Raw genomic sequence first — 26,154 nt, forward strand, 5'->3', positions numbered from 1 at the left:
CCTCCTGGAGTTTGCATTCTAATAAGTGAGATGAGGCAAAAGAACGTGTGTGTGTGTGTGTGTGTGTGTGTGTGTGTGTATCCAGGAATGATCTCTTACAGAAAATAGTATTTGAACTGAATCTCGAAGGTAGAGGGGAATAAGAAGATTATAATTATGAGAGAAAAAGCTAGTGAAAAAGGAGACGGGATAAAAACCATTATGTCAGCAATAGTGAGCATGCCAGTGTTCACAGATTGTAGAGTATGTGGAAGGGTGAGGGTACAATAGGTTGTGAAGGGCTTTAAATGCCAAACAGAAGATTTTATATTAGATCCTGGAAGTATTAGGGGAACTACTTGGATTAATTGAATAAAGGAGAGTGTGATATAATGACATAGTCAGACCTGTACTTGAGAAAAATCACTTTGGCAATAGAGTGGAGGTGTATTAGAGTAGGGAGACTTGAGACAGGGAGACAGTCAAATAATTATTGTAATGAAATAGGGAAATGTAATGATATCTGTGGGGGTAAAGCTAATTGTGTGAGGTGAGGGAGAAGGAGGAGTAAAGAATGATATCAAAGTTATGAACTTTGGAGACAGGAAGAATAGTGGTTGGTATCTTTAATAGAAATAGAGAAATTTGAAACTGAAGGTTTGGGGGATTTTTTTCAAAATGGGGGGGATAATTTTGTTTTGGTATTAAATATGTGGAATTTGAGAGATCTTTAGAGCACTTGGTTTGAAATGTCCAATAAACAGTTTATGGTATGTGACTGAAACTCAAGAAAGTTGGTAGAAGTAGATATATAGCAATAAGTCATCTGCATAGAGATAATTTAACCCATAGAAGCTGATAACTTCAGCTAAGAAAAGAATACAATGGAAAATGAAAGGTTTAGACAGAGTTTAGTGGGTACACTCATAGGTAGGGATCATGACTTTTCTGATGAACTAGCAAAGGAAGCTCAGATTACAGGATAATGAGAAGAGTATAATGTTAGAAAAACCCAGAGAAAAGAGAATATTCAGAAAGAGGATAGTTAAAAGTTTGAAATAAAGCTAAGAGATCTAGGATGAGAAGAAACCATCAGATTTGGCATTTAGATTGCAGGTAACTTTGGAAAGAGCATTGTCATTTGAGTGATAAAGTCAGAAATCAGATAGCTCTTCCATTCAACAACTCATGAGTCAGAAAGGAAGTCAAGAATGAATAGTTGGAATAATCCAGAGCTAAGGTATGGAGTGAGATGGATGGTAACAGGACAAGGGAACAGAGAATTCAAGAGTAAAGGATAATATAGAATTGAAGAGAATCAAATTAGAACAATATTTGTGTCATCAGAAAGTACAGAGAAATTTAAGAAATTGATTGGAGATCTCAGTGCTAAGAATAGATTTAAGAAAGGTGAGACATAAGGAAAAATGAAATGACAGGAGTTTATGATCAGAACCATGTCAGAGTTTTATCTTTTTTCAATCAGGAAAGTGGAATTCTTGAAGGAATGACAAAATTCAGTGTGTGACCATCCTTATGTATGGCTGAAGTGGAGTGAAGGAATGAATATTGAATATTCATTCATTGAAGGAATATTTAAGGAAATTGAGAAATTGGAAGATTAAGGAATTTGAGAGAGGATCAGTATAGCTACTGAAACACTCAAGGAAGAATTTGGGTAATAAAAGAAGACAGTAAACCATGTTGAATTTCTTGAGTAAAGAAGAGTAGTAGACATGGAAGCTGATCTATGGTAGTTTTGATCTAGATTGCATGGAAAATTTTGGTGGATTAAACTTCAAAGGAAGAGAGGTTGCTGAGTGATGATGGTAAAGGAGAATCTGAAAGACTCTAGAGAGCAAGCAGTATTCCAATTCTGGTTATATAAGATATGTAATTATATAAGCAAGGAGTATTCCAACTCTGGTTATATAAGTTACCATAGGATTATAGAGTTTTGTCATAAACTGTATGATTTAAGGAGTTATTCAGGAGTCAAAAGATCCCCACATGCAGGGCCTTCTCTAAAATCCCTTCTTTCTCTTTTTTAGGCTTTAAATGTATATTCATCATCTCTTTCCAAGTAATTTTTATGACTTTGTATTTTTGTTTACTGTTCTATTTATTGTTCTATTTCTACATCTCTTTCTCATTTTGTTTCTGTGAACATGAATTTGCCAGGATATGTTTGATCCTTATAGGGGAAAGCAGGGAGCTAGGAAAGACATGAAGCAGAACCATTTAAAAATGGAGGAAATGTAGATTGGTTCAGATTATTTGGCAATGGAACTAGTTTTGTACTTGGCCCTTTAGTTTTTTTAATTATTATTTTTAGGTTTTTTTGTAAGGCAAATGGGGTTAAGTGGCTTGCCCAAGGCCACACAGCTAGGTAATTATTAAGTGTCTGAGGCCGGATTTGAACTCGGGTGCTCCTGACTCTAGGGTTGGTGCTCTATCCACTGTACCACCTAGCCACCCCTTGGCCCTTTAGTTTTTAAGACCAGGAATGGTTGAAATTAAAATAAGACTTTGGATTATTTGATCCTTACTTTATTTCTTAGCTATGTGATGATTATATTTAAGCCTAGGAGGGATCATTCAGATACTTTTGGCTACTAAAGATCATGAAATCCAATTATAATCTTTGTACAAATAGGACAGATCAGGAAGGAATCATTGTTAATGTTGATCTTTCTTCTACCAGCCTTCCTCAAAATTTACCATATTATTCTGTACTATGTGCTTTATTTTCTTTTGCAGGTATTGTTTTAGTAGCTATAAATCCTTATGAACAGTTGCCTATCTATGGTGAAGATATCATTAATGCATATAGTGGCCAGAACATGGGAGATATGGATCCTCACATTTTTGCTGTGGCAGAAGAGGCTTATAAGCAGATGGCCAGGTGAGGGAAAATGAATTTATCTTTGTTTATCATTTGTTGTTCTCAGAAGGCAATGCAGAGTAAAGGAAAGAGCACCAGACCTGGAATCAGAAGATCTAGGAAGGTGATTTGAAAATGTTCAGAATTAATCAGAGAGTTTTAGGTCAAGAAAATACTTCAGAGGTCACTGACTCTTCATTTTACAAAGTAAGAAATTGAGGTTTGAAGAAGTAAAGGGACTTCCCTCATATGCAAAATGGGGAAATTTGACTAAGTGAATCCTGTCATTACATATAGCTCTAAAATTCTCTGATTAGGTCCACACATTTTCAGATTATCATCTTGGTTGCTTTTTTAAAAAAAATCTTGATGTTTTATTTCAAAGGAAACCCATAACATGTGACTGAGTTGATGGTATATATAAATTTTAAATGTTCAAGATGTACCTAACCATTACAATATGGAAATAATAGTCATGTTTTCAACTCTATACCTATAGATTTGTAAAGGGCTTATAAAAGTACTAAGCCCTGAATGGAATTTTCTTATTCAAAAAACACTTACTTATCAAGTGGCTGTGACATATCAGACACTTGATACTAGTGATACAAAGACAAATCCAAAAACAGCTCTTAGCTGTTCTCAAGTAGCTTCTATTTTTCATAATTACATATGTATTAATAAACATTATTCCTGAATATCAACCCTCTTTCTACTTTTGGATTGCCTCATAACACGTCTGGTATATTTACAAGAACACATTTTTAAAATGATGCTATGCCTTTTTTGCATAAACTCATAATATCATTAAAAATACCCATTAAATTGAGAAGTATCAAAAAAATTACCAGTAGGATAAAAAGGGTTAGGGGAGAATTTTAGACCAGGTTATACTCATCAAAATGGAAATAATAATGATAATAATAAAAATAAATGATCTAAGAAAGAACAGAGTAGTATAGTGGCAGACTGCCAAGTTTGGAGTCAGGAAGTCCTGGCTCCAACTTCTGCTTCTGAAACACAACTGCAGTAGGATCAGGGGCAAATGGTTTCCATTTCTCAGTGCGTCAGCAAACACCTTAAGACTGCAAATTACAGAGTCCTTGATTTGCATTGATGGGGAAGTTTTCACACCATGATGTCTTTGAACCAAAGAAATCACAAATCCTGATCATTTCCCTCTTCTTCCTCCAAGAACAATCAATTTATGCATATGCAGTTCTGTTCTCCAACCCATAAATCTGTGCTCTCAAGAGGGTAGACTATTTCTGTCCATCTATTTTGGAGGGACTTTGGTCCTTCAAGCCAAGATGGTAAGTGCCTTGTACACCAAGGAAGCAGAATAGTACTTGTTTGTTTTGAGTGTTGTATATGCAAAGAGGAAGAAAAGGCTGTCCTAAAAAAGCTGAAAAATGTTTCCTTGAAGGAATAAAAGACTTCTTTGAATATATATATAGGTGGTTGGGGGTGGCTAGGTGGTGTAGTGGATAAAGCACCGGCCTTGGAGTCAGGAGTACCTGTGTTCAAGTCCGGTCTCAGACACTTAATAATTACCTAGCTGTGTGGCCTTGGGCAAGCCACTTAACCCCATTTGCCTTGCAAAAACCTAAAAAAGAATATAAAATATATATATACATATATATATGTATGTATATATATATATATATATATATATATGGTTTAAATTGAAGTTTTTTCCTTAGACCTTGATGATCTATTGATATTCATATTTCAGTTTTTTCCTTTCATTCTTGAATGTTTATTTTTGTTACATTCACAAATTTTTTTATAACTTCCCTGAGATTCCATCGTAGCCTAATCTATTATATGTTTCTTTTCATTTTCTCAAAAAAAGATTTCTTTTATTTTTCAGTCAGTTATTTCTTACAGGAATCCTTACTTATGCAGAGACGGAAATTTCAAAAATTTATGCATACTTAGGCTTAGAATATCCAAATGATGTTGCTCGGCCATTACTTACATATTTTTTCTTTTTCTGTTTATAAATGTACTTTTTTTTAGGTTTTTTTTTTGGCAAGGCAGTGGGGTTAAGTGGCTTGCCCAAAGCCACACAGTTTTGTGATTTTCATCAAGACACTTAACCTTTTTTGTCATAATTTCCTCATTTGTTATATAGGATAATGGCAACTGCCTTCATTATCTCACAATATTGTTGTGAGGATCAAATGAAATCACAGAAATGAAACCACTGAAAAGTATAGTGACATTCAGTATTAATGTTGAATCTCCTTCCTATTGCTGTAGTGCCATTGTTGTTTTTCATTTAAATGCTATTAATTTTAATTTATTTATGGGATTGGCCAGTTTGTTTTGTTATATATTTGTTCTGAATGCTCTTGTGACATTTTTCTTGGCTGTTTTGTTTTGTTTTGTTTTTAGGTTTTTGCAAGGCAATGAGGATAAGTGCCTTGCTCAAGGCCACACAGCTAGGTAATAGTGTCTGAGGTCAAATTTGAACTCAGGTAGTGCTGACTCCAGGGCTGGTGCTCTATCCACTGCGCCCTTGGCTGTTTATTTTAATACTGTTAATTTTAGATTTATATATAATTAATTATATATTTGTAGCAGGGACTTGGTTTTTATCCTGAGATAAAAAACAGATCTATGCCATATTTATAAAGTATGTTTTAATTATAAGTACAAGAAGACAAGTATATATTCATCATTACTACATGATAAATGCCATTCTTTTTACTGTGAAAAGGTTAAATACTGACAATAATTGGAGATGAGTATTCAAATTCAGAAGTTGCTCTTATGTAGTGAGTTTCCCTGTAGTTAAGCAATCACCTGATCTTTCATCTCTAGAGAACTTTTGTTTCCGTTTACTGACTATTCTTCATGACTCTCTAGAGCATAATCTTTCATTATTAACAGCTTATAAAGATAAACCAAACAGTGTGGTATATATATAATTTTTGCCCAGTGTAATTTTGAGGTTTCATTTTGCTTTCTGAACTTGATTATTTTAGTCAACCTAACTGAAGGGAAAGCTAAAGTCCTCTAACAGAAGAGTTGAAAATGACAAAACTCATCTTCTCAAAGGACACAATATATAATACACTACCACTGAATGTTGTCACCACTCAGTCACAATTTTCAAAGAAAAACACAAAAATTAAATTTCCTCAATACTAGAAGAAATTTATTTGAGTCAAAATTATTTTATGCTAACACCATAGATATATAACCTACTAAAGCTTTGAGATGTATAAGTAAGGAAAATTCTTTAGATATTCTTTGATAGTAAGGAGTTCCCTTTTAAACTTATCTTTTAATTTTTAAAGTTTTGATAGGCAGATATTTTTTCACAGTTAAAACGAATTCAGTAGATCATATTCCCAAAATAAGAGGTTTGATTCCTAACAAGATGAGTAGTATAACTTTTGTGTTTTATTGTAGAATGACATTTTTCTACATTTAACATAGGGAAGAAATCCTATTTGTTGCTTAGGTTAAGCTTTCCATTCCATTAATTCTAGTCTGGAAGACATTAACAATAATACTTAATTATACAACATATTCACACATACACACACTACACACATTAAATACAGTGCCTGGCACAGTGTTAAGAAGTTTATATTATTATCTCATTTGCTCTTCCCTCACAACATACTTGGGAGGTAGATATTATTATATCACTATTTTACACATGAAGAAACTGAGGTAAGCAGGTGGTTAAGTGACTTGCCCAGAGTCACATAGCTAGTAGGTTGTTGAATTTAGACTCCAAACCAGGATTCTTTCTAGTGCCTCATAGCTACCTGTTAGTTTTAGTCAAATCGAGTACTGATGGAAATATATTAATTAGCTAAAAGTATTTCAGTTCAGAATAGTGTTAAGTACACAAAAGATATATTTTCACAGGCCTCATCTTTTGGGAATCTTCTGGTACTAATCAAACAAATATAATCAAAGAGAATAAATAACAAACATAGTATCTGGTACATAGTAGTAACTTATGTGCATGTAGGGTAATGACATCATGTTTGAAGATATTTGTATCTTGTTTTAATGAAAATTTAATTCTTCAAAAGGTAGAAGAAGAAATGCTGTTGTGTATCTGATTCTTTCCAGGAAGGAGGCTTGATTTTGCTAAAATGGAAATGAGAGTTATCTTGGAGACAGTCATTACTCCATTATTGTGTTTAATAGACTTGAAAACTGATTGTGATCTAAATTATACAGTTATGGCATGGTAGAATTTTTTGATGGTTTGCTAGATTTTAGAACATCAAAATTTAAAATGCCAAGAGCAATTATAGGGAGATTCAATGATATAATATTTTGTAGAGGGAAGGACCTAGGAGGGATAGGGAATGCCCAAGAATGAAATTCTGAAGATTTGAGTAGAATTGTTTTCAAGGAGAAGGAAGAAAGGGAGCTGCCTAATGAGACCAATAGGGATGCACAGGGACCTCATTAATACATTCAGATTCTGTACACAAGATGGAAACAGGGGCAAGTAATTGAGAATAAATAACAGTAACACAATCCTCTCAGAACTGTCAGAACATTGAAAGCCAAAATGAATTGCTGTTGGCAATGCATGCTAAAGATGACCAAAAGTGTGTTTTCAGTTATATGGGCAATAAGAGAAGGATTAAATCAAGGATAAGATCCCTGCCCAGGGGTATGGAATGATGAAATGTCTGATGGTGAGAAGGGTGAACTTCTCAACTCTTAATTCACTTCTGTTTCCTCTTCCAAGAAGAATAAACTTTGGCAGAGAAGGTTTGAACAGAAATGATAAGTAAGAAGTGGAAAGACAAGATGGGGAGGATTTAGACACCTTTTTTCCTATTCTTAATAAGTTCAAGTAACCTAAACCAAATATATCCTAGGCATATATGATCATTTTATCAATTGGTGAATATGTGTGTGTATGTATACAGTGTGCATATATACCCAGATGTTTACAAGTATACATTTACTTATGTGGGTATGTGTCATGTGTTGTATATGAGTATGAATATCAATTCTTCATTGCCAATTAATTTTAAACTATATGTGCCAGAGTCATACTACTTCAACATGTCTAAAAGTGAAGTTATTATTTTTCTTACCCAAATCATCCTTTTTATAAACTTCTCCATTTCTGTTGAAGGTACCATCATCAGCTATGCAGTTTCCTCAGTTTTTAACCAAGATATTATTGTAGCCTTCTTATTCTCCTTTACCCCATATATCCAATAAGTTACTAAATCCTGCAATGACTTCCTAATTGGTCTTTTTGATTTAAGTCTCTTCCCATTCCACTACATCTTGTACATTGCTGCCAAAGTCATTTTATTTCCACTGGTTCTCAGTTGTCTTTAGGACAAAATAATTAAGTTTTTCTGCTCAGCTTTTAAAGCCCTCCACAACGTGACCCCACCCTATCTCCCTACTTCTATACTCTGCAATTCAACCAAACTGATCTTCTGTTGGTTCTTCACATGACTGTCTTATCTCTTCTCTGTGGCTTTGCACTGGTTGTTCCACGTGCCTAGAATGCACTCTCTCCTTATCTCTGCTTCATGGAATCTCTTCTTTTAGGCTGAAGCATAAATGTTAACTGCTAGTGCTTGCCTTTTCAAACTGCTTTTATTTCATTCTGATTATTCTCTTAGTAATTTATTCTTTCTTTTTCCTCTTTGTATGTATACTTGTCTCCCCTATAGAATGTCTCCCCAAGAGTAAGAATTATATCATTGCTTTACGCTCAGAGTCTAATACAGCACTGGCACATAAAATGGACATACTGGACATTAATACATACTTAAATTTATAAAGCTGTTAGGACAGTGTCCTCCACATTACTAGGTACTTAGTATTTATTCCTTTCCTTTCTCCCATTTCTAAATTTGACACGAATGCCATTTATGTCTTCCTACAAGAAGAAAGAGGGTAGAATTTGAGTCACAGCTCTTGAGTTTACGTCTATAATTTAATAGCAGGGCCTTTATCCTTATCTGTAGAATGTGAAAAATAGATTGGACCCTCTAACTCTAAAGTTCTATCAGCTCCAATACAGTGAGGTAACTTTACATATGTTGAAAAGAATGCAGTCAAGGAAAGATCCTTGAGACGTTCCATTTGACATCTTTCATGTTGACAGTGACTCATTATTAACTACTATTTAGCACTAGTCACTCAAGCAGTTCACGTTCTATCTAACCATACAGTCATCTAACACATCTGTGTCATGACTATAGCCTGAGAGACTTTTTCAAATATTTTCCTGATCTCTCAGTATCTATCTATGATATTACTGACCTTCCCAGGCTAGTGTTCTTTCCTAAAAAGGAAATGGGGTTAATGTGATGTGACCTGCACTTAAAATATTTTTTCTAATATTTTTATTGATTTCTTTTACAAAATTATTTTCCGTTATTCTTCCCCTTCTTCCAAAGAGTCATTCCATATAATAATTTTTTTAAGTAAAAAAAGCAAAAGCAATTGAAAAGTCTGAAAACTTATATGTCATCTCCCCAAGTCTGCAAAGGAGTGAGGGTGGGATATATTTTTTAATATCTTTTCTTTGAGTTATGCTTATTCTTTGTAATTTTGCAATATTCACCTTTGTATGTTTTGTAGTTCTTTCTATTTCTTTTGTTGTAGCCATAATGTATGTTATTTTCTTAGTTTTACATCAGATTGGGTAAATTTTCCATGTTTTGCTGTATTCATATTTGGCATAGCTTGCAGCACAGTAATTTTTCATTCATATATTGCATTTTGTTAAACCATTCCTCAACTGTGGATGTCTGCTGTGTTTCTCATCTTTTGCTATTGCAAAATGTGATTCTATATGTATAACATATATGTATGTATATGGTAACTTTTTTCTTATCCAAGGTCTCCTTGGAATATAAATCTTATGTTAGAATCTTTGGGTAAAATTGTATGGTTATTCTAGTCATTTTACTTGCACAATTCCAAATTGTTTTCCAAAATGCTGGCATTGTATAATTTCATCAAGAGTGCACTGTTGGGGCTGCTAGGTGGCGCAGTGGATAGAGCACTGGCCCTGGAGTCTGGAGTACCTGGGTTCAAATCCGGCCTCAGACACTTAATAATTACCTAGCTGTGTGACCTTGGGCAAGCCACTTAACCCCATTGTCTTGCAAAAACCTTAAGATAAAAAAGTGTGCACTGTTGTACCTATCTTCCCACAGGGTCTTTAACATTGACTATCCCCCTATTTTGTCATTTTTCTTCACCCTTTGTCAAATCATTTTTTCAATTACATGCAAAGGTAGTTTTCATCTTTCTGCAAACTTTTGAGTCCTACATTTTTCTACCACCCTCCCTTCCTGTGAATATAGTTTGCTTTGCTTTGCGTTCAAACTCCAAAGTATTGGGTTTTTGGGGGAGGGTGGGGGGGGTGGATATGTACATCATTTTCCTTAACCAGTCTTTTATGGCTGCCTTTGATCACTGAACTGCTTTAAAGGAGTTGTTGATCATCTTACAATATTGAGGGTTATATGTACAATAGTTCTCACTTCACTCAGCATCAATTCATGCTAGTATTCTCCTGCTTTTCTGCTTCTCATGATTTCTTACAGAACAATAGTACTCCATCACATTCCCCAATTGATGGGCATCCCTTTAATTTCAAATTCTTTGTCTCTATAACAATAACTGCTATAAATAGTTTTGTATATGTGGGTCTTCTTCCCCCCCCCCCCTTTTTAATGATCTTTTTAGTATATAGTAATGCCATTGCCGGATCAAAGGGTATGCATAGTTTTATTGTCCTTTAGGCATAGTTCCAAAATGGTTGGATCAATGTATTATCATTTTTGGCAGTTCTTAGGATGTGAAGTGAAACCTCAGGGCTGTTTTTTTATTTCTTTTATTATTAATTTGGAGCATTCTTTTATATGTCTGTTCTTAACATGTGACCTATACTTGATGCTACCAACTTAGCTTTTTTTTTTTATTTAGGTTTTTGCAAGGCAAATGGGGTTAAGTGGCTTGCCCAAGACCACACAGCTAGGTAATTATTAAAGTGTCTAAGGTCAGATTTGAACTTAGGTACTCCTGACTCCAGGGCCAGTGCTCTATCCACTGTGCCACCTAGCCATCCCCCAAGTTAGCTTTTAATGATTGCTATTTTATTTTTTTAAGCATTCATTCACATTTCCTTCCCTTTAAGAAGAAACTTAAGTTTTCTTTCTTGTAAAACATGAGTAATAATAATGGATAGTTATATAGTGTTTTTTTAAAGTTTAAAAATACTTTGTTGTATACATGATCTCATTTGATTTCTAACTCAAGATGAGAAACCTAAGTGTCCTGTTCATGATCACATTGTTAGTTCAACACTCTTTTCAAACCTCATATAACATAACAAGAATATCAGGACTTTGGGATTCATTGAGATAATGTATTTAAAGAACTTTTTAACCATAAATTTTTGCTTCAATATTTGGAAATATTTATATATATATATATGTTTATGGGGGGGAGAGAGAGAGAGAGAGAAGATCCATGATTTTGTCTGTATGTATTTCTTTTCTTTTTTGGTTTTGCAAGGCAGTGGTGTTAAGGGACTTGCCCAAGGTCACAGAACTAGGTAATTATTATGTGTCTCAACCCGAACTGAACTCAAGTCCTCCTGACTCCAGGGCCAGTGCATAGAAATACTGTGCCACCTAGTTGCCTCTGTATGTATTTCTAAGCATTGGAAATATTTCAATATTGTCTATGTAGATGGAAGTCTTTGGGACTTGATTTAATTTAAAAATTAAACACCCTGTGGTCAGACTGTTGACAAGCTTTTACAGCTTGGTTCTAGCATTGTGGAGTAGAATATGTCATTTGTCCTTTGTTTTCTACTTAAAGCATTTATAGCTTGATTAGATCTGCCAGAGCTTTTGTTGTTCTGACTTAGCTTTGGAGAAAGCAAGTTCATTTACCTCTAGGATAAAGAGTTTTTATAATTTTATAGGATAAGATAGAAAGGCAAGTTATTTTTAGGAAAAAGTTCAGAAAGATCAAGAAAGAGAAAGAAGGGGAGATGAAAATCTGAGGAGGGGTGTATCCTGTTGATTTATAGTTTGACCTTTAATCTTAATTACTTATTTTCACTACTTTTTAAAATGTTCATAAAAAATTTAAAATAATTTTGTCTGTCCTGGGAAGAAGCTTTTATTTTTAAACTTTAAAGTTTATTTTTGAAATAGATATTTATTTTCCAATGGCACACTGAGGGTTCTGTGTATTTCAGAATCAGCCCTTTGGTTTTAAAATCTTACTTTCATTTGTGATGGAAAATGCCATCTAATTCTAGAGAAAGAACTATTGAGTCTGAAGGCAGATCAAAGCATGCTATTTTTCACTTAACATTTTTTTTTGCCTTTTTTTCATTCTGGTAGCTTTTCCCTTTTGTTCTGATTCTTTCATAATACAACTAATAGGAAATTAGGTTTAACATGATTGTGCATATTTAACATTTATCAGATTGCTTACCATCATTGGGGGGGTAGGAGAAGGAGGGAGGGAGAAAGGGTTTTATTTATTTATTTTTTAGACTTTTGCAAGGCAGATGGGGTTAAGTGACTTGCCCAAGGCCTCACAGCTAGGTAATTATTAAGTGTTTGAGGCTGGATTTGAACTCAGGTACTCCTGACTCCAGGGCTGGTGCTCTATCGACTATGTCACCTAGCTGCCCCAGAGGGAGAAAGTTTTACAAAATGTTTAAGGATAGCAAGGTGGAGCAAAGGATAGGGTACTGACCCTGGAGTCAAGAGGGCCTGAGTTCAGATTTGATCTCTTGATACTTACTAGTTTGCCTCACAAAAACAAAACCACAAAAAAAAAATGTAATTTGAAAAAAAAATACTATTAAGATTTTTTTTAATCACCTGTCAGATCTATGGAAAGAGAAGCAGTTTATGACTAAGGAAGAGATGGAGGACATCACTAAAAACAAACTAGATGATTTTGTTTACATTAAATTAAAAAGCTTTTGCACAGATAAAACCACCATAACCAAGATCAAAAGAAATGTAGTAAACTAGGAAATAATCTTTACAACTAATGTTTCTGACAAGGACTCATTTCTAAAATATACAGAGAACTGAGTCATATTTTTTAAAAAAAGCCATTCCCCAGTTGACAAATGGTCAAAGGATATGCAAAGGCAATTTACAGATGAGGAGATCAAAGCAATCCATAGTCATATGAAAAATTGCTCTAAATCATTACTTATTAGAGAAATGCAAATTAAAGCTTCTCTGAGGTACCACCTCACACCTCTCAGACTGGCCAATATGACCAGAAAGGATAATGATCATGTGGAAGGGTCGTGAGAAATCTGGGACCCTATTATACTGTTGGTGGAGCCGTGAACTCATCCAACCTTTCTGGAGAGAAATTTGGAACTACACTCAAAGGGCAACAAAAATGTGCATACCCTTTGATCCAGCAATACCACTATTGGTTCTATACCCTGAAGAGATGATGAAAAAGGGCAAAAACATCCCTTGTACAAAAATATTCCTAGCAGCCCTGTTTGTGGTGGCAAAGAATTGGAAATCAAGTAAATGTCCTTCATTTGGGGAATGACTTAGCAAACTGAGGTATATGTATATTCATGGAACATTATTGTTCTATTAGAAACCAGGAGGGATGGGAATTCAGGGAAGCCTGGAGGGATTTGCAAGAACTGATGCTGAGTGAGATGAGCAGAACCAGAAAAGCACTACTCCGTATCAGCAACGTGGGGGGGATGATCAACCTTGATGCCACACTCATTCCATCAGTGCAATAATCAGGGACAATTTTGGGCTGTCTGTGATGGAGAATACCATCTGTATCCAGAGAAAGAACTGTGGAGTTTGAACAAAGACCAAGGACTATCCCTTTAATTTAGAAAAAAAAACTGATATCTTATTGTCAGATCTTGTTATCTCTTATACTTTGTTTCTTCCCTTAAGGATATGATTTCTCTCTCATCACATTCAATTTGGATACTCTATACCATTGGAAACAGTGTAAAGACTGGCAAATTGCCTTCTCTGGGGGGTGGGGGGGGAGGGAAGTAAGATTAGGGGAAAAATTGTAAAACTTAAAATAAGTAAAATCTTTAAGTACAAAAAAAGTTTTTTTTAAAAAAAATTACTTTTAGATCTCAAGGATACTGGCTTATCTAGTTTCTTTGTTTGAATTTCCCAGTGATAAACAAACACAAACTGATCTCTAGGTCTTTGTTCTTTCTGGATTCAGGGCTGTTTCTTTTCTACACAACCTAAAAGCTACAGTCTGAAACTGTTGACCTAGGGGGAATATAGGATGGTGGAAAGAGCACTGGGTAGAATCAGATATCTTGGAGTCTAGTGACAGCTTTGCCACTAACACTACCTTGTGTAATCAATCAACAAGTATTTATTAAGTGATCACTAGCCAGTCACTGGGCTAAGAGCTCGTGATACAAAGAAAAAGCAAAAATAGTCCCTTTCTTCAAGGAGTTTATATATTTTTTTTAAGTTTTTGCTGGACGATGGGGTAAGTGGCTTGCCCAAGACCACACAGCTAGGTAATTATTAAGTGTCTGAGTCTGCATTTGAACTCAGGTACTCCTGACTCCAGGATCAGGGTTCTGTCCAATGCACCAACTAACCACTCCAGGAGTTTATACTTTAATGGACAAAACAACATAGACCTAACTACAGAGAAGAGAAGATGGAAGATAGTTTTACAGGGGAAGACCATCTATCCATAGGAGGAAACCTTAGATTTGAGCCTTGAAGAAAGTCAGGAATTTAAGAGAGAACTGCCCGTAAAAAAAAGCATGGAGATGGACAATAGAATACTGGGAGTAAGGTGAAGCAAGAAAGCCAAAAAGATTAGACATAGAGTCACATTAATCTCTCAGTTCCCGCAAACAACTAAGACTGTACATTTTAGAACAGATTCTGATCTACATAGAGAGAAGGAGCTTCTTTATCTGGGAATTCCTTATGTCTATGAAGAACACAAATCTAGTCCCCTTCTCTTGTCCCCTTCCCTCTGTATCTCCCCCAAAATCCTTGGTCACATATCCTTAGATTATCAGCTTGGGGGCGGCTAGGTGGTGTAGTGGATAAAGCACTGGCCTTGGAGTCAGGAGTACCTGGGTTCAAATCTGGTCTCAGACATTTAATAATTACCTAGCTGTGTGGCCTTGGGCAAGCCACTTAACCCCATTGCCTTGCAAAAGCCTAAAAAACAAAACAAAAAACAAAACAAAATTTAGGTTATCAGTTAATCTACTAAAGTTCAGTAGTTGTGGCATGTCATTGCCCTCCTCAAAGAACTCTTACTCCCTATTGTTTCCTAGAAGAAAATTACAGATTTCCTTTGATTGGTATTTAAAGCCTTTTACATTTGACTGAATCTCCTTTCCAACCTTATTATATATAGCTTCTCTTTACTCCCCTTTGCATTTTAGCCAAACAGACCTTCTAGCTCATCTTCATGCATAAAATTCCTTATGCTTTCTTTATGCCTTTGCACAGACAGGCCTGGAATTCCCTACTTCCTCCCATCCCCGTTGTAGAGTTCTGGATTTCTTCAAAACTTTGCTTAGGTGCCTGTTTCTTCTGCCTCTTTTACTGATCACTCCTGGTTGATAGTGCTATCTAACTTATTTTATATTTTTTTGTATACATTTTGTTTACTTACTGTGGATGTTATTTCCTTTCAATAAAATGTCAGTTCTTTAGGACAGGAACTTTTTTTTTTTTACTTTCATTTGTACCCATCCAAAGTGCCTGCATAGTGCAGTGGCTTAATAAATGCTTATTAAATGAGTGAATCCTTGTTTGAATCATTGACCACTTTGTAGAGTAACCTTTTTTTGTTTATTAGCTCTTGTCTTCTCTACAGCCAGGTGCTAAGTCTCTTTAAAGGCAGGAACAATGTCTTACATGTCTTTGTGTACTCTTCAGTATCTAGTGCTGAAATGTTCAATGCTATTTGATAGATGGCTGCTGATTGATCTTCCCATCAAGAAGAGCTCTGAGACAAAGGGGGGGGAATGGAAAGAAGACTGTTATGCTTCTCAGGAAAGTTCTGAAAGCTCTGTTTAACTGTTTGTCTCTAAATATTCAAAGTTATTAACTATTGAATGAATTTTCTCTTATTATCTAGAGCATTCAAATAATATGTAGCTAGGCAAGGAAAAGTAGCTCCAGGGCAGCTAGGTGGTGCAGTGGATAGAGCACCAGTCCTGGAGTCAGGAGGACCTGATATCAAATCCGGCCTCAGACACTTAATAATTACCTAGCTGTGTGGCCTTGGGCAAGCTACTTAACCCCATTGCCTTGTAAAAAATAAAAGCTTAAAAAAAAAGTAGCTCCAAAAAAGCTCTAAGAATTTTTCTCAAATAAGTATCATTTGATTTTTTAAAGGATTTTATTTTTTGGCAAGACAATGGGGTTAAGTGGCTTGCCCAAGGCCACACAGCTAGGTAATTATTAAGTGTCTGAGGTTGGATTTGAACTCAGGTCCTCCTGACTCCAGGACTGGTGCTCTATCCACTGCACCACCTAGCTACCCCTCTCATTTTATTTTTTGATAATTATGGCACATAATTTAAATAATTAGGCACAGGAAACTAGGTCATCATGCCATCATGCCTTTAATTATAGAAATTTATCTTTGATGATTGTCCATTGTCCAATAGGCAAAGATGATGAGGTTGATGATGTTGAGAGCTAGCATTTATATGGTGCTTATTCTGTGCCAGACACTGTGCTTTACATTTATAATCTCACTTGAGCCTCATAAAACTACTGGGAGGAAGGGACTGTTATTAACCCCATTTTATAGATGAGGAAACAGAGGTTTACAGTGACTTGCCCAGTTTCACACTGCTTATAAGTATATGAGGTCAGATTTGAATTCAGTTCTTGATTTCATATTCAGTGTTCTGTCCACTGAGCCACTAGCTGCCCCTGATATAGCCAATCTCCTAAGACTCTTAAGAGCTAACTACTCTACTAAAACTTTTGGGGGTAAAACCTTTATGCGTTTTAAGAAAAAATGTCAGCAAGACTAGAAATTTTTACAAAATGTGCATCATTTACAACCTAAATTTTTTTTTTTTAGGAAAAGATCTTGAAATCCTTCTATTTCCTTTTTCTTGCATATAAAACACCCACTTTACTATTCTGGACATTAAGGAATGCTACATCTCATTTTTTTTTAATTTTAGCAAATCTAGGTATTAATGATACCATTTCTTGGTATCTCATGGTCTAAGTTGAAGGCTGTCTCTTTTTTTTTTGTTGGGTTTTTTTTTCAGGGTTTTGTTTTGCAATGAACAAGAGAAGGATAATCCCCTATGAATCAAGACTGTTCATTGAAGCAAGTTCTGAATTAAGTCATTGTACGAATAAATAGAAATTAGAAGAGTAACTGAACTTTGACTAACAGTGTGTTAATATATAATATTCTATTGTTTTGTTAACTAATCTAGCCATTATCTGAACCATTTTCTTCTCTGCTTTTATAATCAAGAGAGCTTGAAATGTAGATTCCTTCAGCAACAACTGCTGGTATACAAATGAATGACTCAAGGATTTTTAGCAAAACAGATTTTTTCCTATTGATTTCTTTGCTAAGGTACCAGAGGAACAACTCCTACTTTTTTTTTAGATTGGTGTCCATATTATTTGTTTGGCACATAGTCTGCACATACTTTGTGGCATGTATGAAATCATTCAAAGAGCCTATGTCTAGACTCATTCATTTATGGGAGGCCTTGACAGATGTTTATTCATTTCAGTATAGTGCTTGTGATTGTTATTAAGGAAGAGACTAGTCTCATTCATTCTTATGTATCTCAACATGAATAAACTTGTAGAAGTGTGGTGTTTTCATTTGGCCAGAAAATAATACTGTTTATAATCAGCCTTGAGAAACAGCTGGCGATTAACAGTCTTTGTATTTCAGGGATGAACGGAATCAGTCCATCATTGTAAGTGGAGAGTCTGGTGCAGGAAAGACAGTCTCTGCTAAGTATGCCATGAGATACTTTGCCACTGTGAGTGGTTCTGCCAGTGAGGCCAATGTTGAAGAGAAGGTCCTGGCCTCTAATCCCATTATGGAGGTAAGGTAGCAGCATCTTCAACCTTAGTAGTTGAACATGATGCTGCTCATCTTAGCTATGACTAAGATAAATGTGAAATATATAAATAATGTAGCACCTCAGGATAAAATCAGTAATAAACTCTGGGATCTCTTTTTTTCTTATTTGGAAAATGAAATTATGTACATAGAGAAAGCTATAGAAACCAGTGAAATTTATTATAGGCAGACAGTTACAAATGAATTTAGGAAATGTTTATATATGCTTAGTTTAGTTTTAGGGATGTCCAACTTTTTCACTAGTAGGCCACAAAATTAAAAACTGATTGTGTTTGGGGCACATCCATTTATTTATAAAATTAGTTGTGTTCAGCTGTAATTAAAATTAATATATATGATCTAAATGTCCTAGTGTGACAACTAATAACAGTCTCTTAAATGGTAATAGAATCTGGGGCATGGTTATTCCCTACTGATCCATTAATTTTTTATCTATATCTATTAGGTGCATTAAAGCATTTTTATTTTACCAAAAATTTTGGGTAAATTATTTCTGCATATATACTTAAAACTTATGCCATATTATATGCCAATTGAATTTCACTCCAAATTCACTCATTTCCTTTAAGTAGAAAGGAGTGTTGACTCATTAAAGCTTTTATTTTTCCAAAAAGTAAATTATCACATCTAGTTTACAATATCCTTAGAACCTTAGATTTTGGATTCACTGAAGTTTTCCTCAGCTTAGGGTGAATGAAATATGTTTTGTGATCTTATCTATTCTTATTTATACTTTTGTCAATATACTGGATTCATTACTCCTGCTTATTAATTAATGAATTACAGGAGAGTCTTGCTTTTATTGACTGATTTTACATACCTAGTTGGACTGATTCCTTCCTTTCTCCTAAAAATGTTATTTTTTTAAAAATAAATGCTAAACTCAGGTTTCACTATCATGATTGTCATTACAGTAATTAAAATTTTTTCCTTTTTACTTTTTTCAACAGTTTGACTGAAATATTTGTTTTCTTATTTAATGTCATGATTTTCTGCTTAGAGAAGGAAATACAATAATACTATTCTTTTTAAAATTTTTAAATTATAAGACTAGTAACAATATGACATGAGGGGAAGAATTTTTACAAAAGAGTATCTTTTAAGCAAGAAATAATTGTGAAATAAATATCTTTTTACCAGAGGAAATAGTACTTATATTGTAGATAAGAAAATTTAAACATTTCAGCATTAGTGACACCAGAAATATTAATTTATTAATGTGTTTATAAGGAAAATGGTTATTTGAAAGAAGTATAGTTAAATGAAGAAAAATAGTACTAATTTGGAAATGGAGAAGTGAATCCTTCCAATTAGAATTTCATATCAATATTTTTTTATCCCTTCTTTCTTCCTTGTCAAGCCTTTCTTGTTACCCAAAGCACAGATGAAGTTAAAACTGGTCTAACACAACTGGGGCACAGGGTTTTTGCAGTAGTCTTTCCCAAGGTAATTGTGCCTGGTTTGCAGTGCTGTGTGGAGTTTGAAAATGATAATATGTCCTAATCATCCTTAGGACTGTTCTTTGGCTCAATCTGATTGTTATTTTTGTTGTGATATAAAGACGACTTAGATTTGTGGGGAGAGTTGAGCAGCTTCCTGTGAGAGATGGAAATGGGGTTAAAAATAGCATGCAAATGAAAGAAAGCAAAAATGCATATATTGAAAGAGAATGATCAAGAATCTTAGATATCTTCCAAGTTTTGAAACTATTTTTCTATTCATCTTCTCAGAATCCATTTCAAAGATTTCACCTTTAATGGCATTATTATCTAGTTGTTGGTTTGAGTTAAGAAAAAAACAAATTTGTATTTTGCTTCCTCTCATTGTAATGCCTATTTTTAGTTTAATTGAAACCTAGAATGGTTTGCCATGACTGAATTTGTATGTTATTCAGGCTGTTGGTTCTAATCTGAGAAATCTCATATATTTATTAACTATCCCAATGAACATTGTTCAGTCTAGTCGTATACCAGTCAGATTTCTTATGCTATATTGAGTAGGAATGAGGCAAGTTCCTGACATTTGAGTGGATCTTGTGAATGTTATACAACAGATTTGAATGATTTGTTCTGGAGCATCTGGAAAATCCCTTCAGAAATCATGTTCATTTTCCTTTCATTTCAGTTTTTCTAATTGGTACAGATGATATAAAACTTTAGGTTGTCCATAGGGATTGCTCAGAGAGGGGAAGAAAAGAGGAAAAGAACAACTGGATTTAACTGAATGCTGACTCCAGCAAAAGGAACAAGTAACAGGAAGACAATAGGGTAGACAAGGATGAAGAAAAATATTTTTTGTCAACAATAGATCTGGGATCTTTCTATTTAAGATATGAAAAAGGAGTACACAGCCAGAGAAAACTGTGGGCCAGGTCTGCCTAACTAAGATATGAACAGTGTCATGTGCAGAACTAATATGCTGCTGAAGGATTTTATCCTTGCTTGTAATTTTTTTTTTTTTTTTTTTTTTTTTTTTTAAGTTTTTGCTAGGCAATGGGGTTAAGCGGCTTGCCCAAGGCCACACAGCTAGGTAATTATTAAGTGTCTGAGGTCAGATTTGGACTCAGGTACTCCAGGGCCGGTGCTCTATCTGCCCCCCCCCCCACTTGTAATTTAAAGGTAGCGGGGGACCTTAGAGATCACCTGATTGAGTCTTAGTTTTATAGATGAGGAAATAGACTGAAAATGACTTTCCAGAGTCCTAAAACTACAATTATCCGAGACAGGATTTGAATTCAGGACTTCCTGACTCAAAAATCAGTACTTAAATCTACTCTGCCCCTGTCACACGCTACTTACTTAGACAATAATGAACAAAGACATCTTTTTAACCTTGTTTGCTCAGGTTATTTTTTTCCCTTTCCTTAACTTTAACCCCTAATTTTTTCCACTTGGAAATGGATGGGGGTTTTTAAACTCTAGTTCCCCATCATTTCAACAGACTTGTTTAATCTGAGCAATTAACTAACTGTAGAGATTTTTATCTTCATTTATTATAGAACATTTCATTAGAATGTAAGCTTATGGAGTATGAGAACTGTTAATGCATATCCTTATGTATCCCCAACCTTGAACATAGTGCCTGGAACTTAATACACTTTTGATAAATGAGTCAATATTCTACATCAATTCATTTGAGTCTCTCAAAATTTAATTAAAGTCAAGAATTCTAAAATTTCTCTTCTTTTAACTATTTCTGGTTGCTTAGAATAAATAACTGTTTCATAAGACTAGGGTCAAAATTTTCTTTAAGTGATTTTTTTCAATTAAAATATTCAGGTTAGGGGTTTAAAATCATGAATCCCATTGCTTGAAGAGATCTTAAAGATTATTGATCGCAGTTTCCTTATTTTAAAAAGGAGGAAACCAAAGAACAAAAATCCATAAATTGCTAGAAGTAGATTTGGTGGAAGTCATATGGCTAGATTCATGATTTGGAGTTTCTTACTCTCATTTATTGTCCTTGACCCTCCATCAATCTACATTCTGAACATGCCTTCATCCTGGGGAAAAAGGACCAGGCCTATGCTAAAACCTATTCACTTGTCTTTTCCCACAAAGTTAGATGCAAGTGTCATGGGCTTGCAAACCTTACTCCAATACATAAGTTTGTGACAAAAATGGAGCACTAAACTTTATTGAATTTGTAGATCTTAATCAATGAAATTTCATGAATAAATTATTTATAAATATTGTTTCTTCGCTTTTTTCCTTTGTTTTAAAATTTATATATGTTTTCTTGACCAGAGAGCAAAATATATATAACTTTAATTTCTAAAATCATATTATAACAGGTTTCATATATAATCATAATAATTCTCTGCAACTTTTTAGTAGAAATAAGATGCTTTTATTATAGATGTTAATTATCATGCTTATATTTTTAATTTTAATGTTTTAGATAGCCTTTTAAACCAAATTTTATATAAACATTTAACAATGAATGATGATTTACAAATAATATATGAGTCTAAGTGCTCTTGAGATTAGTAATGATAGTTCATAAGAAAACTTGTATTTCAATTAAAATATGCATTTATTTTAAAATAAAATATTTGGATGAGTTATATATAAAATTCTTCCACCCAGATAGCAGAGAAAAATCTGCTGTATCAACCAGGAAGATTGAAACCCCAAAGCCAAGATGCTCTGGTGATTTGTTCTACCCTCTCCCAACCTGTTTTTAAATGTAGAAAAACTTTCTGTTTTTATAGACCTTATAGTTAAATGCCTTTTTGACAGTTACTCAATTTTTATCCACATGTTTTTCTCTGAAAAGTAATTTGTAAGATATAATCTTGTACAATAAGTGAAATTGTGAAACTATGGACAAAAATGGTGCCCCTCACAAAGATGAAGGTGCCTTTTCAAAAGCTGGGTCCTGCTGTCTTCCACAGTCATCTTATAAATGTTATAAATGCCAAAAAATTCTCAATAGATTTAGGTCATTAATTTCTTGTTCTCTATTACCTCCTAGTCAATTGGAAATGCTAAAACTACAAGGAATGATAACAGTAGTCGTTTTGGGAAATACATTGAGATTGGTTTTGATAAGAGATATCGAATTATTGGTGCCAACATGAGAACTTATCTTTTAGAGAAATCCAGAGTGGTGTTCCAGGTAAGATGGACTGTTTGTCGGATATTAGTTTGCTATGGGGGATAGAAAATTAGAGTTCATTTTTGTGTGCTATTAGCATATTAGGAAAGGCTATGTGCTGTAATGGATAAAGTTTGACTAGGAATTGGAAAAATCAGAATTCGTATTCTGTCTTCCACACATAGAGACTGAATGATCTTAGATAAGTTAAAGAGCAGAATTCTAATCTCTTGGTAAGGGGAATTTCCTCAGTGGAAATTTCCTATATCAATGAAATCAATAAAATTTCTCCTCTTAACTCACCAAAATATACACATATGTGTGTGTGTGTGTGTGTGTGTGTATACACATACACATTCACACGTGTTTTTGTGAATATATATATATAATATATAATAGATAACATAGCACTTTTATGTTTGAGTTTACTGTATGATATCTTATTGGATCATCCCAAGAACTCTGTGAAATAGATGCTATTAAAATCTCCATTTTTATAACTGAACAAATTGAAGCTAAGAAATTTTAAGGTACTTATTTAAGGTCATACAGCTAATTTGTCTCATATTTCTGTAAACATGTATTCATAAATGCATCTATGTATATATATGTGTGAATACATGTATGGACACATTTATATATTAGTGATTTTGGAACTTTTTTGGAAATTATAATATTTTTTCTTATATGTAAAACAACCCCATTCATTTAAAAAATTTTAAGTTCCAAATGCTCTCCTTTCCTCTTCTCTGCTTGAGATGACAAGCAATTTGATATAGATTATATATATGTAGTCATTCAAAACATGTTTCCATATTATCCATGCTGTGAATGAAAATATAGACTAAAAAGAAACCAAGGAAAATAAAGTTAAAAAAAAAAGTATGCTTCAATCTGCATTTGAATTCCTTCATTTCTTTCTCTGGAGGTGGATAGCATTTTTCATCATAAGTCTTTCAAAATTACCTTGGATAACTAAGTCATTCACAGTTGATCATGATATTGCTGTTTCTATATACAATATTCTCCAGGTGCTGCTCTGTTCATTTTGTTGATGTAAATTTTTTCAGATTTTTCTGAAAGTATCCTGTTCATTGTTTCTCATAGCACAATCAGATATGAAATATACATTGTTTTCAGCCGTTCCCCAATTGATGGGAATCACCTCCAATTCTTTTCCACTTTAAGATGCATATACAAATATTTTCTATAAATATTTTTGTACACATAGACCCATTTCCTTTTTTCTTTGTTCTCTTTGGGATACAGATCTAGTGGTGGTATTGCTGGGTCAAACAGTTTTTTAGCCTTTTGAGCATAGTTTCAAATTGCTCTCCACAATAATTGTATCATTTCACAATACTACCAACAGTGCATTGTCTGTTTTTCCCCACCTCTTGGAGTATTCTTTCATGTGGTTGTGAATACTTTGCAATTCTTCTTTTTATATCCATTTATTCATATCCTGTGACCTCTTTTTTTTAAAATTGGGGATAGACTATTAGTCTTATATATATATTTATTAATTTTTTTAATATATTTTGGGTACCAAACCATTTTCATAAAAATATTTTATTCCCTTTTGACTCTCCCTTTTTATATGAATTAATTTTGGCTGTGCAGAAGCTTACAGTTTCTGGTAATCCTTTATTTTATCTTGTATAATTATCTCTTGTTATAGCCATAGCTGTGACAGGTATATAATCTGCTTCCCTCCATTTTTAAAGAAGATTTTTAATATTAAGATCATATATCCATTTAGAATGTATTCTAGAATATGACATAAGGTATTGGCCTAAACTTAATTAGTTGTAGAGAATATTTTGCAAATTGTCTTCCTCAAACCCATTGCTTCCACACTTAAAGCAGATGATCCAGTCTCTTACAGATTTTTTGAGAAAATTGAAACTTTCCATATATATATATATATATATGTTTTCTCTTGGTTATAGAATTATGTCTAATTCATGTACCTTGGATCTCATTTCTTCCCATCTCCTTCAGAACTTCTCTTGCACTTATGTTCTTTCTCTGATGTATGTTTGATTTCTCCTTTGCTTCTTACCATTTGACTCCAGACACTTGTATAATCCTTAAAGTTTCTATTGACCCTTCTATCCTATACAAACATATATAAACTACCATCCCATCTTTCTCCTCACCTTTTCTTTACTCAGGAAAAAAATGTCTTTACCCAATGCTTCCACTTCCTCTTTTATTCACTTTTGCCTTAATCCCTTACAATCTGACTTTTCTTCCCACAAATAATTTGCCCTCAAAAATGATCAGTGACCCCAAAACCAGTTAACTTTTTCAATCCTCCTTGATTTCTCTCCTGCTTTTTACGTAGTTGACCATTCCATACTACTAGATAGTCTTTCTTTTTAAATTTCAGAAGCACCATATTTATTTCTCTTATTCTCCAACCATTTTTTTGTGTCCTTTACTAGTGTTTCATCTTTATCCAACCCTTTGGATGTTCATATGTTTAATCTCTGTCTTCTTTTTCTATATACTTTGCCTCAGTAGTCTCATTCAATTTGTAAATTATACAGATGACCCCTAAAGTTGTATATCAGATTCCAGCGTTTCTTCTGAGCTTTCAAACCCACATCTCTAATTGTCTTCAAGTCATCTTATTTTGCATGTACCACAATGACTTCAAATTCAACATGTCTCAAATCAAACTTATTATCTTTTCCCAGATAATGTTTATTCATCTGGCTTCAATATTGCTAATTTGTCAATACAGTGATTCATCCATTCTCTTATGTTTGAAATCTTCTTCCTTCTTCCTAATCTATTGTAGCCAGTTCAAAAAGATCTTGTTATTTCTTCCTCCCCAAATCCTTTTACACCTCCTCCCTTTCCTCACCTTAGTCATGGACCTCATTGCCCTAATACCCTGGCAGTCAGTCTGCCAGGTCCTATCTAGACACAGTCCTTAGGGACCTCTAAATCAAATTCGAGGGAAAATAAACAAACAAAAATATACAAACAACCTAGATAAAGAATAAATTATAAATGAGAGGAAAAGGCTTTAGAATTAAAAATTTCAACCAGAACATTATCCCCCTTCTAATCCATCCTTCATTTTGCTTCTAGAAGAATTTTTCTTGTATGTCCCCCCATCCGAATGAAAGCTCCTTGAGAGCAGGAACAGTTTATTTTTTGTTTTTAGTCTCAAAACCTGGCACATAGTAGGTGTTTGATAATTATGAATATATGCATTTATTGAATGTTATGTACAAATACAATCATGCCATTCTTTTACTCAAATCTCTTTAGTATCTTTCTGCAGTATTGTGAGTGATGTTCAGATTTCTTCAGCTGGCTTTCAAAAACCTTTCACCATCTGGTGTTATTCTGCCTTTCTTGTGTCATCTCATATTATCTTCCATGCACTCCATCCCTTCAGCTGAACTGACCTAGTTGGTTAGTCCCCTAAATGTACCATGTCATCTATAACTTCTTTGTTTTTACTTACATTATTCCTTATGCCTTGAATGCCCTCCCTTCTTTGTTTGCTGAATTTCTACCTT

General features: G+C 34.0%; 1 protein-coding gene across 4 annotated transcripts in view; it reads left to right on the forward strand.

Annotated features, from left to right (window-relative positions):
- The window catches only part of MYO5A (myosin VA), a 232,828-nt gene that overhangs the window by 86,211 nt on the left and 120,463 nt on the right, over positions 1-26,154 (forward strand). For all 4 annotated transcript variants that reach the window (XM_074234660.1, XM_074234661.1, XM_074234662.1 and 1 more), the window contains exons 4-6: positions 2,740-2,884; positions 17,819-17,975; positions 22,490-22,633. In XM_074234660.1, coding sequence (XP_074090761.1) covers positions 2,740-2,884; positions 17,819-17,975; positions 22,490-22,633 — 446 coding nt within the window. The remainder of the gene's footprint in view (positions 1-2,739; positions 2,885-17,818; positions 17,976-22,489; positions 22,634-26,154) is intronic.

Source organism: Macrotis lagotis, chromosome 4 (genome assembly GCF_037893015.1).
Source record: "Macrotis lagotis isolate mMagLag1 chromosome 4, bilby.v1.9.chrom.fasta, whole genome shotgun sequence".
Lineage (NCBI taxonomy): Eukaryota > Metazoa > Chordata > Mammalia > Peramelemorphia > Peramelidae > Macrotis > Macrotis lagotis.